Source organism: Lutra lutra, chromosome 7 (genome assembly GCF_902655055.1).
Source record: "Lutra lutra chromosome 7, mLutLut1.2, whole genome shotgun sequence".
NCBI classification, from domain to species: Eukaryota; Metazoa; Chordata; class Mammalia; order Carnivora; family Mustelidae; genus Lutra; species Lutra lutra.
This window is the reverse complement of record NC_062284.1, coordinates 118353066-118368291: the sequence shown is the minus strand read 5'-3', so window position 1 is coordinate 118368291 and position 15226 is coordinate 118353066. Positions and strand designations below refer to the sequence as shown.

Below are 15226 nucleotides of genomic sequence, written 5' to 3'. Positions count from 1 at the left end.
CAGCTCCCCATGGCTGATGGGACCCAGAACCAAGGTCACTGACCTCAGGAAGCCGTGAGTCCGAGCTCCGAAGCCCTCCCGAGGCTTCCTGACCCAGGCTGCTACCGTGCGCAGAGGCGTGTGGAGGAACACCGCCACATATGGGACACTGGGAGCCTCGGCTCAGACTGTGGGTGCAGCTGGAGCCTTTCGGAAAATCCCTTGTCCAAAGCACGCCACACCTGTGCTCGACCTCACACAGACCGCCCCAGGGACATCACACGTGAACCCCATCTCACCATTCAGAGGGATCTCGGAGGCAACAATCTTGTTAGGCATAAGGCATAAGAGATGATGGGGAGTGGGTATGTTCGATAAGACCTGTTTTCTCGAACATGGTTCCTGAACACAGAGCCTCCCTCTACAGCCCGGCTGTCCTGACTGTTCTGGTGGCACTGGGTGAGCGGCTCTCTTCTGAGGGCATGCAACTCCCTCTCCCCCGTATCTTCCCAGCATGTCGTAGCTAGACTAGATCTTAGATGGATCTCCGCCCCCCTGGTGCCTGGGCATGCGTCAGCGTCCAGGAACAAGGGCCAAGTGTCACATGATGTGCAATGAAAATCCTTTACTGCGTATCCCACATGAGTTTGCTGGGGCTTTGGGCTGCTCGCGGCTTCCCAGCCCCAGAATTAACTCAGATGCCTGGTGTGCATGAATCTGGGATGATGGGCCTTGCGGCTGTGCCCTAAGTCCCCTCTCTCCGCTGGACATCCACCTTCTCCCTGACGAACCCCATAGCAGCAGACACCTGTGCTTCCCATGTTCTTCGGAAAAGAAAAAGAGCCACTCAGGGGCGGGCACACAGCAGCCCCCAACGGCTGGTGAACCTCCACACTTAGTGCCCCTCAGGTCTGAAATGATTCGACATTATCTGTCACTAGACTTTATTCAGCTCCCGGTTCTGAGAAGCTCCCCCCCCCACCCCCAAACAACTCAAACACGAAGGAAGAGGCCGCCAGTCTCCCTCTTCAAGACCCCGAATACTGAACAGCGGTCCGAATGACTAAGCATCCTTGCCAGAGAGCTCTGCTTACGATGCTTCATTTTTAACAGGAAAAGAACGTCTTTCTCGAATTAAGTCTTGAAAGTAAAATCAGTCCAGCACTGCTCACTGCAGGCAGCCTGGTGACCTTCTCACACCTGCCACCTGGGCTCTAAGAACCAGCATGTCCCCGGGGCTGCAGGAGACACAGCTCAGCAGCCAGTGAGGACTGTCTCTTCTGTTCTGAAGACGGGGGACAGTCCACTCTCACACCAAGCACCAAGTTAGGCACTTGGCCTCTACACCTTTTTTTCTTCAAACATTAAACATTCCGCCCCCATCCCCCGCCCCCCGGGTGTTATAGGACAATTCCCATTTTTGCTGGAGGCAGTCCTGCTTCTCTGAGGAAGCTGACGTGGGGTTTGGGGTGGGGGGGCTCCTCCCTGGCGTATCTTCAGTTCCGTGACAGTAGCCACATCCCCTGTAGCATATCTGCCAGTCTGACAGGGTGTGGGACCGTAGCGCTTGGCAGGCGCCCGCCGTTCCTGCCTGATTCCCCCTGACAATGGGGCTTCTCCTGCCTGTGGGTTCCTCTGATAAATAACTTTGGTCCCCGTTCTGGGAGACAGTCCCCTTTTCCATGGAGCGGAAAAGAGATGAAGACAGCCAAGTAAGTCAGGACAGCCAAACCCACGGTCTCGAGACGAGATCACAATTTCCAAGTGACTTTAACAGAATATCAAGCACATGGAACCTGACAGGATGTGTCGTCTCCTGAAGGGGGGAAACGTTCTCCCCCGGGAAAGCTTTAGGGAAGGATCCCACTAAGGCGGGGGCGGGGGGGGACTGGGGTTTATGGCCACCAGTGGGCATGCGGGGGAGCCCGGCATGCTGCTGACAGGTGTTGGCAGGGACAGGTGGGCACACGGGAAGCGTGGCGGGAAGCCGTTCGCAAGCATGCGGGAAGAGGCCAGCTGTCAGAGCGAGCCGAGCCATGGCTCTGGGCTGGAGACAGTACCTTCTGGAGGACTACACCAGGCAGATGCTTTCATCTCCACTAGAAACCCTCCCTGTTGCATATTCATGAGGCTGTGCGTCTGGACTCAAGTGCTGGGGGAAGGCTGCGTTTGTCTTTGGGAATGCAGCTTTTGGGAAAAGCCTCCCCAGTTTGGGTGACGGTCTCATTACTGGACACACACTCCTTCACTTCCGTCTGAGTGCCACTTATTACTGCCTCGTCAATCTCCTAAAACTGTCTTTGATCTCATTTAAAGAAAGACACCACAGAACTAATTGGGGAGAATTAATTTTAATTTCATTAAAATAGCAAGAAAAGTTTCATCCTCGAATCATTGAGGCTTATTTTTTTTTAACCGCCACCCCGCAAGAGCAGTGGGGTCATCACTGGAGTGATGTTTTCATACACAGATTCTAAAAACCTGACTTTATTCTGTTAAGCAGGAGCAGAGGGGTGAAATGTACAGCCCACGGACTAGTCCTTTCCCGATCGAGAGATACAGTATTAAATGTCAGAAAATGCAAGGTCAATCATGAAATGCTAGCCAAAAGAAAAGGGGGAAAAAGTAACGACCTTGAATTTGTTTCTCAACCTTATTTCATTTAAGAGGTGTGTTTTGTCATGACTCCGCTGATTCTCTTCCCCGGGGTTCCGCGTTCCTAAAGAGAGCAGCAGTCTCGCTGGAATCAGTGATCTGAAACACCGAGCCAAGAACCCAAGTCGGGATTCCTGATTTCAGCACCTTCTTGGAGAGGCGAATAAAACGTCAACATGCATTTTCCTCCAAGATGACTGCGAGAGCGCTCAAGAATGGGGGCGCCTGGGATCCCCAGGTCTAAGGAGTGGTGAGCAGCCCACGTGGAGAGTGGAGAGCACAGAGTGTGTCCCAATAGGGCTCCTACCACCCTGGCGACCACCTCCCTGCGAGAGCCACAGCTGCCCGCTGTCACTCGGGAGGGGGCACCTGACCCAGGCCTGGAGATTAGGCTGAGCTCCTGGCACGCCATAAAGGCGTGTGTGAACAGGATTAGTAAACTGACGTCCTTACAGATAGGGAAGCTAAGGTGCAGGGAGATTAAGTGAGGTGCCTGGGTTCTTCTGCAGAACCGGTCCTTGAACCTAGCTTTCCTGACTTTGGAGAGCTGGAGTGGTTTCCACGGAAGATAGTTATGTCCCTTGTATAAATGCACTGAGCTTCACTGTAAGTAATGAGGGCTGCCTGAAGATTCTAGTGTAACCTGACTTTCTTAAAAAACAAATCTTTTTAATGTATCTGAGGAGCTTGATTTGAAAGAACCCTGGCAGTGAAACTTGTTTTCCCTTAAAACCCTAATGTGATGACAATACCAAACAATTCTCTTCTACTATGGACTTTTATTCATTTAAAAAATATTTTATTTGTATGGACACTTTCAAAAGCCAGAAATAAAGTTATATCTAAGCTGAGCTGGATTTTAGAGGGGGAAATCAGCTCCCCTGAGAGGAATATTTGCTCTAAGAAGTAAAGGCTCAGATCATTCAAATAGCCTGGTTCACTATTACATGCATTAGCATTTCTAAAAATGCAGTCCCTGGGACACTGATTCCATAGGGTGAGAAAATGATGAAATTAGCTGGGGAACAAGGGGTCAAACTTCAGAACCTTGACTTTTTTAAACTGCAGGACTTCTCAGAGCCTTTGATGTGCCAGTATGAACTGTCAGTCTCTAAGAGGGAGATGCGATATTTCCCCAAAATATTTGACCACAGAGAATCTGCAGTCTAGGAAACATCCTTGGAAAAATAATTCACTCATGCCTTAAAAGAACACCATTGAGAGTATTAGTCCTATGCCTGGGGAACTGCTTAGTGTCCTTTCAGTTTGGTTAGATGCAGGTTAAATTTTATGAAGTCTCTTTCACCTTTTTTAAGGAAAATTAATTATTAGAATTGCTTTTCTAAATAGCAATAATGGTTAAACTGGAAAAAAATTTCGTGTTTCAATTGGTTTCCTCTACCCCAAATTCAGATGACCTGCACTTGGTGGGGGGGTGTCGGAGCATCTCACACTTCCGATCAGCACGGGGGTTGGGGGTGAGGGGGTGTTGTGTGTGGCCAATCCACTGGAGGCCTGACTCGGACATCTTTCCTGCACTGCCTCCTTCTGTAGTCCCTCCCAGAGAAGTACTGCCTCCCCAGTGCTTACACCCAGGCTGCAGGGGGTTGGGGGGGGGCGGTGAGGGGGCAGAGCATGTGTGGGGGGGAACACATTAGCATCTCAGGAGAGAAGGGCCCCAGGTAGCAGAGTGGACAAGCAGGTGGCAGCCTCACACCCATGTCATCTCAGCATTCCCCACGATCCACAACTGCAACACACGTTCCACGGTGGAGGAAGCGTGATTCTGGAGACCCTCAGAAAGGTTAATAGATAGATCAGTAAACTACTTACTAACTGAAAAAAGGGAGGGAAAACCATGAAAGTATACTTCTGGAGAGTTGCCTTGGAACAACAAATCAAATCAAAAATTAAAACCAAGAAACGAAACATTTGAAAAATCAAAATTAAGGCTAAGAAAGCAAATAGAGTTCTAATAACCTTCCAACTGTAAGTCTGGCTGTCTCAAATTAGATTTCAATTCGAGTGACACATGTTTTTCCACTAACAATGTTTTTTGTGTTTTGTTTTTTTGAAACCAAAGAAAGGCCAACTGGGCATTCCCCTCTACATTTAAATGTCCACCCAGCACATGAAAGCTGACTAACCCATGTAATGTGTTTTGTTTCCAGGGCAGGAAATTCCAAAGGGAAGGGAAAAATAATCAAACAAGCGGTTTTCAGATCCTTCCACCATTAACCCTAATCACGATTCTAATAGTTTGTAGACTTGGGCTAGTTTTCACTCCTATGAAGTCAAAGGATAGGAGAGAGAAATTCAGAGAACTTCAGGCATTGGCTATCTGTCCTCAGGAAAGGAGCCAGGATTCAAATTCATTACACTTCTAATCAAGAAATTTTATATCTATCAGTAATGTACGGTATGCTTCTCTAAATGTGGTAGCTATGGACGAGACAAAGATTCTCAGCACATCACCTGGGCACCTGTGAGGCACTCCCTAAGGCCAAGAGATGACTCATAGTTTCACAAAGAATAAACAATTGAACCCTGCTTGGGACACAGCACATTCAGCAGAAAGCCCAGGGGTGCTCATGGCCGTAACAATTTACTAATTAATCGGGTATCAGGTGTTTCACCAGAGAGGATCTCAGTCTTCAAAGGTTTAAAGGAACGCTGGGCTCTCTGGGATGTGACAAGACAAACACTGGCGGGGGTAGAGGTAGGTGGGTTTGTTGTGCAAAGGGAGTGGCCTGGCCACTGGGAATCTGTCATGCTATTCTAGAACGGTAAGATCCCATTTGAAGACAGAAAACTGGGCAAAAGGCAATGTATGCAACACCTTTTCCGGAAAAGTGGAAGGTGGCAGTTGCCCGCGGGCACTGTATTAAAGGGAAAATGTCTATTTTAAGAAATGGATTAAAAACCACATAAGCAGTTTATAAACATTATCTTCGCCTTGCATTTCATAAAGCCAGGGTTGCCATGAAAGCCAAGTTCAGAACACTTAACTATGCATAAAGTAAAGCCAGAGTGTTTCTTGGTTTGGATGACTTATTTTAGATGATAGCATCATTTCTACCCCAACTTTGCATGTGTGTGTGAGTCTAACACGGCAGGGTAGCCATCAGAAAGATGAGCCCATTAGAGAAAGTAGTTCTTTCTGGCAGCAGCTCCCCTCAGGAGCTTTTGTTCAGCATATAACTGAGCATTTGGGACAGAGATGAGCCCTTATAAATCGTGGATACAGAGATTAAATTTTCTGGCAATGCCGCAGGAAAAGCGAACATAGAATAAATGAGTGAAAGAAGGCAGGCTTGGCCCCTCCTGGTGAGACCCACATTTAGGTCTCATTTAAGGACCTGATCAACCAGTGTTTCATTTTAATACAGGAATCTGTTTGTTTGTTAAATGGACAGCTCCCTGAACACCGTAAAACAGACTTCCAAATTTTTGTATTATTTAAAGGCAAGATTAGATTAAAACACTGTCCAATTTCTCTGCCTAGTTTCAAAGGTTTCCCCACAAACCCTACATTTTCCTTCCTTGCAAATGGAGAACAATTTAGAGCACGTTTCTCAAGACGTAGTACCTGACCCGTTGGCCCGGGAATCCTCAGTGGGTTCTCTGTAAATCCACATGCCTGGGCTCCAGCTCAGGCTACTGAATCATAAACTCTAGGGGTGGGGCTCAGGAGATCTGCAGTTTTCAAAGCTGTTTCTGTGATTTTAATGCACAGTCAAGTTTGAGAACCACAAATTTAAAGGGCTTATGACCATTATCTTTACATTATCACCTTGATCACTGTATGCTTGTTGAATTAATTTCTAAGTAGAAAATCAGAAATTCATAGAAATAAATTATGTGTAAAATGTTCTAATTGGCCTTTTTAAAAAATGGGATATTTATGCATGTATATTAACTCCAGGAAAGCAGACAAGTATGCCGAGAACCAGAAGCATTGTCTAGAAAAGCTTCTATTTACCCTGCTCAAAACAGGTCTCTTTCACTTTTCAAAAAAGAGGTTGGAACTTGGGCACCAATGTCTCCTTCTGCCCCACACAGCTTTGGGATTTTCAAACTGGCAAGATTTTCCTCTCCGATAAATTTGATGGAGTTTTCTATCCAGCTTATCAGTTAGGAAGATTATCAGAAAATGAAACATCAGGCAAATGAAGCAGGTCTAACAAGAAAGGAAAAACCATAAACCATGTTTACACAGAGAGGGTTCCTGGTGGGGACTTGGGTCATTGAATGAATGAGCCGCAGGGGGCCACACAAAGATGTCAGGTTTAGGATGAGAACGAAGATGAGGAGACACAAACAGGTGGAGAGGAGATTCGGTTCTTGAAAGAGAAGAGGAGGAGGAGGAGGTATCTGACACTAAAAAAGTGAAAGAGAAAAAAAAAAGATAAAGGCAAAAAAAAAAAGCTTTAGAGACACAAAGGAAAAAATAAACTAGCTTTTAATATACTCACATAAGCTGCAAAGAAAATGAGGTCATGTAATACACAATCATTCCTCTACTGGACAATAGAATACAAGTGTTTTTCGAAGAAAACAAATTTGTTGTTTTTTTTTTCCACTGGTTATTTAATTGTTCTGCAACAACACCACGGAATAAAAATAACTCAGATTTACCTGGGCACAGACTTGGCAGCATGATCCGCTGAAAATAATACATCTTTAACCTACAATATCCAGGATATTCTAGAGGAGACCACTTTTCAGTTGGAAAGGTACAGACCTCGGCTATTTCTAGATTTAATTTTCATGAGAAGCACTTATATAAAGTTTACTTGAAAGTGAAGGTTTTCCTAGGTAGAGATACTGAGGTATAACCATAGTTCATGGTCCCAGCATCGTGACAATGGAGGGCTAAGCTTTCTAAGCTGGCCTGTGGTCGGGTGCACAGGCTGGGCACTTTGGAAAGAAGCTGTCACCACCACCTTCATGCCTTGCCACTGGAGACATATCCATTAACAGGCAGACAACCACAGCTACAATGAAAAATTGTCCCAGACACAATGGACCAAACTTTCATGGTAAAAGGATAATTTTGCTTTGGAGAGGTGTCTGGTAATATCTACCAATGATTAGAGATAAACTGCCTTACTCCACATCCTGTTTTGAAGGCAAAAGGAAGAAAAAAACATTTTTTCTCATCCTCTATTTAAGGAACTACCAACTTATTCCTAAGAAAAGACAATGATTCATAGCTTCAACGCTAAGACTGTCACTCTATCTGATTCCTCTTTTTTCCAAGGCTGGGACCTATTAGAGGTGGGGGAAGGGGAGCCAGAGGTGACAATGGAAGGGAAATCATGTTGTTTTGCGGCTTTTCCAATTTGCCACATCCACTTAATGAAATCATATCTACTCCATTAGCCATGGTGGACTGGGCCAGTCCCAAGCTTCTAGTTCCCCTTATGGTATTCCATAGATGTTCAAATGGGCAATTTCAGAGGTAGAAAACCACATCCTAGTTAATTAGCCACTTCCCAAATCAATAATGCTAAGCCCACATCTTAAAATGATCCAGATGTATAATAATGGCACTGTGCTTCTAGTTTTTAAGCGTTCTTATCTCTTTAACATTTATACTGAAATTTTAGTATATGAAATATGATGTCTGGGATTTGCCTTAAAATACTCTATAAAAACTAAGTGTGGGACAGGAGAGATGATGAAAAAGGAATACTAATCATTGAAAGCTGGTGTTAGGCACATGGGGATTCATTATATTGGTGCTTCTGTTGCAATATATTTGAATATTTTCCACAATAGAAAATTAAAAAACACAAAAACAAAAAGGAAATACATTTTAGTTCTGGAACACAAAAAAAAGGGACCCAAGAGGGCCTGTGGCTTCACAAAGGACTCTCTATCTGCACCCTGGGTGATGGAGAATGGACAGGGTCATGGTGGTGGAGGTTCACCATGGCCTTGGCCACGTCCTTGTGGATGCCAGCACTGTGTGGCTTCGCTCGTGTCAGATGCCCGGGCCCTTTAAATTAGGGAATTCAGGAAAGGAGAGAAGCACCAGGTGGGGCACGGACCAATACTATCAGCGAGCTGTCCCCTGCTAGGGCTGGGTCCTCTCACACCACAGCAGACCTCAGTCACTTTGTTTCAATTTGGGACCATTTTTACCTTGGATAAGTTCCTTTTCTCTTTTCCTCGATAGCCCAGTTGCTTCCCTAAATGAGCAGTGCCATTCAAAACTGGCCAACCTCCTCCCTCACGTGCACTGAAGACCGTGGCAAAGAGAAGGAGGAAGATGGGATGGAGAAGCCCGGAGTGTGAAGCCCGTGTCACAGAATGCCACATTGCCGTAGAGGCCGTGGATGTTCTCTGCAGGTGGCTATGGAAGGGTCTTTGGGACGTGCGTGAACTGAAAAGTGCCAGGTGCTCGATGGCACAGCTACACAGCATTATGCTAATTTTGACGTAGGGGAACATGGGAAATCTTATCTATGATTGTTTGCGTGAAGAAAACACTGGAAGGGCAACCACAACGTTAATAAAAATGGTCACCTTCAGGGAAAAACAAGATGGAGGTGCAGGGATGGGAGCTAAACTTCTCTATGGCACCTTGTGAATCAGAACTTAGACTCTGCGGGATATTCCCAAGTCAGGCCATCCACAGAGGTGTACAAGTGAGAGTGTGCTGGCCCTCTGCTTGTCCCTCCCCCCTCCCCCCCGGGCTGAACTACAGGAAACTGGGCTCTAGGAATCAAGATGGAGGCATACTTTCTGTTTTTAGATGCATCTTCCTCATTTTAGTCTCTTTGATTTCAATCGTCATTTCAGAGTGTTCTACCCTCATTTACAACCAGTTGGCATTGATAAGCCCTCCTAATGTGGCCTTCCCCATTTCTGATTCCCTGGCCTCCTGGGTAAGTAGGTAGTGGTGTGTAAACCAATAACTGGGGGCTCTGAGGGCAGGACCGGTGAAAGACTATTCCTACAGGAATCGTCTGGCAGGGATCCTACAACAACAGTAAAATGGCCAGTGGCCAGGCCTGGAGGTGGTGCCATGGTCCTGTTGTCCTAGGGCATCTGTGTCAGCGCCCCACTCCAACCCCCTGGGCTCCCAGCGGGAGGGACGGAGCAGAGGCCCCAACCCCACTAGGGACCAGAGTGCGGCAACGCCCTCACTGCGCCCCGCCCTGTATACACCTCACCTGGACCCTCCCGCATCTCAGAAGGTCTAACCTGCCCGGGGACACTCCTGAAGTCTCCAGGGGAAATGTCCCACGGGGCAAAGGGGAGAACAAATAACAAGGGCCTCGCTTCTGTTCTGCCACAATCTGTATTCGATGCGATGTGGCATTCGAGTCTTGGGACTGCAGGGGAAATTAAGGTCCAGGCCAGCTGGAAGGAAAGGGGCCTGAATTTAGTAGGACTGTCCTCACAGGATCCTGAGGAGGGGGCAGAAGGGGGGAGACAGCCCCGGGCAGGCGCGGCAGCTGTTCTGAATCAGCCAAAATTGCTGCTGGTGCCTTAGTGAGCTTCACCTCCTTCTCCCTCCAACTGTGTCCCAGCCTCACCCCGCAGTGGCTAAAGCCTATGGCCCTGTCCTCCCTTTCCAGCAATGAGGGGGTTCCATCGTGTCTCTAGGAGGACTGCTGTGCTATGCAAAGTCAGAGGCTCCCCCACCAGGACTGCTGGTCCATGGAGGACCGGCGGCTGGGATTGTAGGGGGCAGGTCACTGCAGGGGCTGAGTTTGTGGCTTTGTCAGTTTGCATTTTGAGCAGTGGCCTCCAGCCCTGTTCACCTGCACTGATCTGCAATTCGTGGCATCCAAGACCCAACACTCTCTTGAGCTGGGAGCCCCAGGGCCCTGGGGTCAGACTTCTCAAGCTGACCTTAACTTTGGTCAAAGGGAGCCTAGCAAAGGAATGCAGTCTGCAGGCAGCTGTGGGCATGGGCTTGGTGAGGAGCACAGCTGGCTTCTAGAGGTGGTCTCTCTCCCATCTTGCCAGGGCCAAGATTTTTCAGGAGATGGCTGTGCATACCTGTGGGCTGCTCTCTGGCTTTCTCTGGAAGGACTTGGGCAGGGGCTGGACTGTCACAAGGTCAGGAGAGGGACCTGGCAAATCCTTTCACGAAGCCAGCCAGAAAAGAGGAGGCACACCCGGATGGAGAGCAAGCCTTACACAGGCCCTCTGGGAGGGGGGGCGTGGGGGGCTGAAGAAGCAACAGCACCAGCACCAGCTTTCTTTCAAATCATGCTCTGGAACTACCTTTGAGGCCTGAAGCAGAGGGGAACTTCTTTCCAAATAGCTACTGAACAGTCGGTAGAACTATTAGAATTACTTGTTTGGAGTTTTGAAAACGACAGAGGCGTATTTACTCCTCTGTACTCAGGCAAATGCGGAAACGCAAATGACAAGGTTGTACACGTTTGCTCAGGGGACAGGAGAATCAGAAGCTCAGGACCCACCTGTGTCCCTAAAGGGCCTTTTTGCTGGGGACGGGGGAGGGATGTTCCTATGTTCAACTGATTAAAAATCAAAACCTGATTTCAACAAGATCTGAAACTTAGAGAGGGAGAAACCGAAAAGCAGAGGGGGAGCTTCATGGGGATGTGAAAAATCTAATTTTAGTCTTGAATTTGAGGCTTTGAGAGCATGGGGTAAAATAGAAAGATCTCAAAGAACTGTGCCAGCCAGGCACCAGCGTGTCCCCCACTGTGAACACACACTTGGAAAGACACTGGAGAAAACACGCCTCGACTGAGTTTAACCTCTTAGTGTGAGGAGCGTTTCCGAGCCCCGGCCCTGGCAGTCTTTGTTCCACGCCACTCGCCACTCGGGGCCAGGCCCCACGCACTCGCGGACACCGCTCCGTCCCCTCTGGTCTGTTATTCTCACCTGTCTCGGGATCGCTGAAGTCTGGCAAAGTAATTGTGTTAAGCTGTCGTCTGTCAGCAATGGTTCTATCTAAGAGGCTGCTCCCACGTCCAGAATCACTGCAAAACACAGCTGCAGAGGTCAGTCATGGGAAAGGGGGCAGAGGGAGAGACACAGAATCAACCATTGCCAACCCCTGATGTGCAGTAAAAATTTTTGTGCGTTTGGGACGCTCCTTAGCCCCTCTCCGTTGCCTACCAGGCATCCTGTGTCCAGGCTTGGCCGGGACTGGGATCCCTTTCCATGTTCACCATCACAAACACGCTTAAACTACACCCACAGACTCTTGCTAATTTTAGCCTCTTTGGTGTCATTGTAAGATACAAAACTGAAAACCTGAAGCCAGGTTCTCCGTCCGCCCTCGAATGGGGAACTGACTGGCCTTCCGTGTAGGAAGTCTTGGAACTCCTCAAGCCCATAAACACACCGCCCTTGAATTGTCTTACAAATCAACAGTCTACAGCTGAGCCCTCCCTGCCCAGGGAAGACACCCAGGGCATTTCTAGAAGACCCTTATGCCAAGGCCTCTCCCCAGACCAAATGCATCAGTATTTCTGGCGAGGTCCCCGTTTTTCTGAGCTCCCCAGATGGCTCCAATGTGTAGCTAGATTTGAGAACCCATGGCTCCTACTTTTCAAAGGGCAATCACAGCCGTGGCCTATCTAATAGTCACGAGATCACATAGGGAGCTGCTGGTCACTGGAGGAGCTGGGGATGCACTACCCCACGCCCATATCTGACTTGTCCATTGATGGGAAGCCAGAGAATGCTGGGCCTTGCGAACACATAGCACATACAGCAGGCTTCGGGCACCAGCTCCCAGGCTGGCAGCTTCCTGTCCTGAATCCCCCCTCCCCAGCCCCACTACAGAGCAGGCTTAGCACCATTTGTTTGGGGAGTCACATGGGAGACCACCTTGGGCCCGTGGAATGAAACACAGGGGACCTTCGCTCCTACAGACGCTGGTGTTGTTTTGTTCTAAGAAGCTTGCAAGCAAAAACAGTTGCATTCTTCTTTTTTCTTCTATCATGATAGTCCATCCAAGAAGCTCTGAAAAGCAGCACATCTGTCTCATGAGGTTTGAGTCTATAATGCTTTTCTTTGAAGCTGTTTTGTCAGTCGGGGGGCTCTAGGCATGGTATTTTTTTGTTTTTGTTTTTTGTTTTTTTTGTTAAGAAGTTCAAATTCTATAATAAAGGGACACAATTTCCTTCCTGTATGCAGCTATTGCTAAAAGCGGTACAAACAAGATTTGGTATGAAACTTAATATGGTTCACAAGCTGTAATTTCCACGTCCAGTGATGTAGTTAGAGAAATCCACAGGAAACAGACGGAAACTTGCTTCAGTACAGACTATCTGCCAGCCTATACTTATTACATCTTTGGATACACAGTTTTTGGAAACTGTCCTATTAATTATTTCCAAAACTGCGAAACAGTAACTGTCTCTGAGCAGAAGACAACATAAAAGTAGCTGCAAATGTTCATGAATCACATTACTGACTGAATATTTCTCACACTGGTCTGTTCATGTATGTATTTTTATTATAATTATTAGAAAAATATTACCAAGAGTTATGATCCGAATACTCTAATGGCTCCCCACCTCAGAGCTTTTCAGAAGATGTCGTCACAAAATATAGTGATTTTTTGCATCGCCTTGAGGATTCTAGGGCACATGGTAAGGTGCTAGGCATTGTAGAAAAAGGATTTGCCTAGGTTTTTGATGGGTTTGCTTTGGCCATAACCCTGCAGGCTGACCCATCTCACCAAGTCTCATTGCCCAGGATTAGCGGCCACATGTTCTGCTGGGTCATGGAAGCCGGCCAGGGCTCTGGGATCTTATCTTCTGTCTGTTCCTAACAAGTAGGTCACTCCGGTCCTAGTCTCCCTGTGCCTCAGTGTCTTCCCTGTCAGATGAAGGTAAGGATTGTTCTCCTACACACAGTGGTGTGAGGCTGAACTGAGATCATATGGACAGAACATTCAGAAGATGTCGTTGTAAATCCATATACCTACAAACACGCACCCGAGGTGAATGTGGCTGGCTGATTTCCGAAGACCACTCATTCCCAACCCTCTAGTGCAATGGTAGGTGTGGGGAAGCTGAGTTAAGGGCCTCCTGCTCTGAATGTAAGAAACCGCTGCTAAAACCCAAATCTCAACTTGTGAGCCTTCCCCACTGTTGTATTGACTACCTCCCCTCCACCAGCTGAGAAACTATCGGCAGAGTCCTTGGTTCTTCTTCAAAGTTCCTTTTGAAAACAGCGCATAAGCAACAATTCACTATTCAAAATGGAGATGCTCTTGTATCCGCTCTGAATGCTGTGACTGATTGAGAATTTTGCTTTGAGCAATTTTTAGTTCAAACTTTATAGGATGTGGAGTCTTCACCAATCAAGATTTGTCTTTGTGATGACCCCTGGGATATGGAAGAAGAGGCAAAGGGAGGCCCTGGCCACCCCTTGAGTCTCCTTACCTCTCTCACTCTGGCCAGTCTCGCTCACAAAAGCCTTCCTCTCTCCCTGTGGGACCCTGCTTGGGCCCCTGGCACGGACCACCCACTCCCGCCTCACTGCCCAGTGACCTCACCTCTTCTGTGCCTGGCCCAGAGGCTGCCAGGAGCGCCTCCTAAGGAGGACGGCAGGAAGGGAAGGAAAACCGTTCCCAGTCAGTGGTGCTAAGGTTTAGGGGGAGGGCACTGGCAGGAGCCCCAAATCCATATTCCCACAGGTAGACTCGGGCATGCGGGGGACTTCTGTTCGCCGTCAGGATTGAACATTCAGAGTACAGCCCTGTGGCGGTCCTGTAAAGTTATACTGGAAACTGGGAGCTTCTCTTGGAAATCGTCCACCTTCCACAGCCCGCAAAGGCTATTAAACATAAGAGGCAAGCTGGTGGTGGGCTTGGGGTGAGGGCCTGGGGGTCTCTGTGGCAACCCGGGTTCCTACCCGCTTCTGAACTAGCACCCGGCAAGCATTAATGGATGGAAGAGAGAGGCCTGGGATGGGAGGCCAGAGCGGGGCAGGTGGGAGAGGAGGAAATGCCTATTTTTCTCCAGGCCCCTCAGGGCTGAGTAACAAGAGTCCAGGCAAGGTCCCAAGACCCCTGACTGTCAGTTCTCATCAGTAAAATGGGTTGTGAAAGAATGGGACTTTGCCTGCTTTATGGGGCCGCTTGGAAGATGGAAGGAGAGCACGCTGTGTAAAAAGAAAATCTTCCCAAAACACGGGTGACTATTCGGTACCAGATGGGGTTTCCAGCTTCCAACTTTAGGTTACAGTAAAGAAACCATTTTTTTTTTTTTTTTTTACAAATAAAAACTTAAGGTGCTCTGTAAGTAAGTGATTGAGATAGGACTGGGGAAGAAAACATTGTCTTCCGATCACATGGCTCCTCGATGGAGGTGGTCCACGTGGCTGGGGCGAGGGGAGAGGAAAGAAGTGGGGACCAACAGAAAACAAAAATAAAGGGAAAGAAGTTGGCTGCCGACTGGGAGAGGTGGCGTGCATGGCGCCTCTGATGTCAGCGCAGACCTGGGCCTGAATCCGAGCTCTAGTGCTTATCTAATTGGGAAAATTTAGGCAACGTATTCGGCCTTGTTTATTTTCTATAAAATGGAAAGAAGACTTGCGGTCTCCAGAGGCTGCTGTAGGGGCTGGAGATAAGGCCCAC

General features: G+C 47.9%; 1 protein-coding gene across 8 annotated transcripts in view; it reads right to left on the bottom strand.

The window, feature by feature from the left end:
- The window catches only part of TTC7B (tetratricopeptide repeat domain 7B), a 247823-nt gene that overhangs the window by 47567 nt on the left and 185030 nt on the right, over nt 1-15226 (bottom strand). For 5 of the 8 annotated variants that reach the window (XM_047739337.1, XM_047739341.1, XM_047739345.1 and 2 more), the window contains 3 exons: nt 11512-11609; nt 6850-7014; nt 4468-4518 (listed from right to left, as the gene is read on the bottom strand). In XM_047739337.1, coding sequence (XP_047595293.1) covers nt 4468-4518; nt 6850-7014; nt 11512-11609 — 314 coding nt within the window. The remainder of the gene's footprint in view (nt 1-4467; nt 4519-6849; nt 7015-11511; nt 11610-15226) is intronic. The other 3 variants (XM_047739338.1, XM_047739339.1, XM_047739340.1) reach the window with 3 other exon arrangements.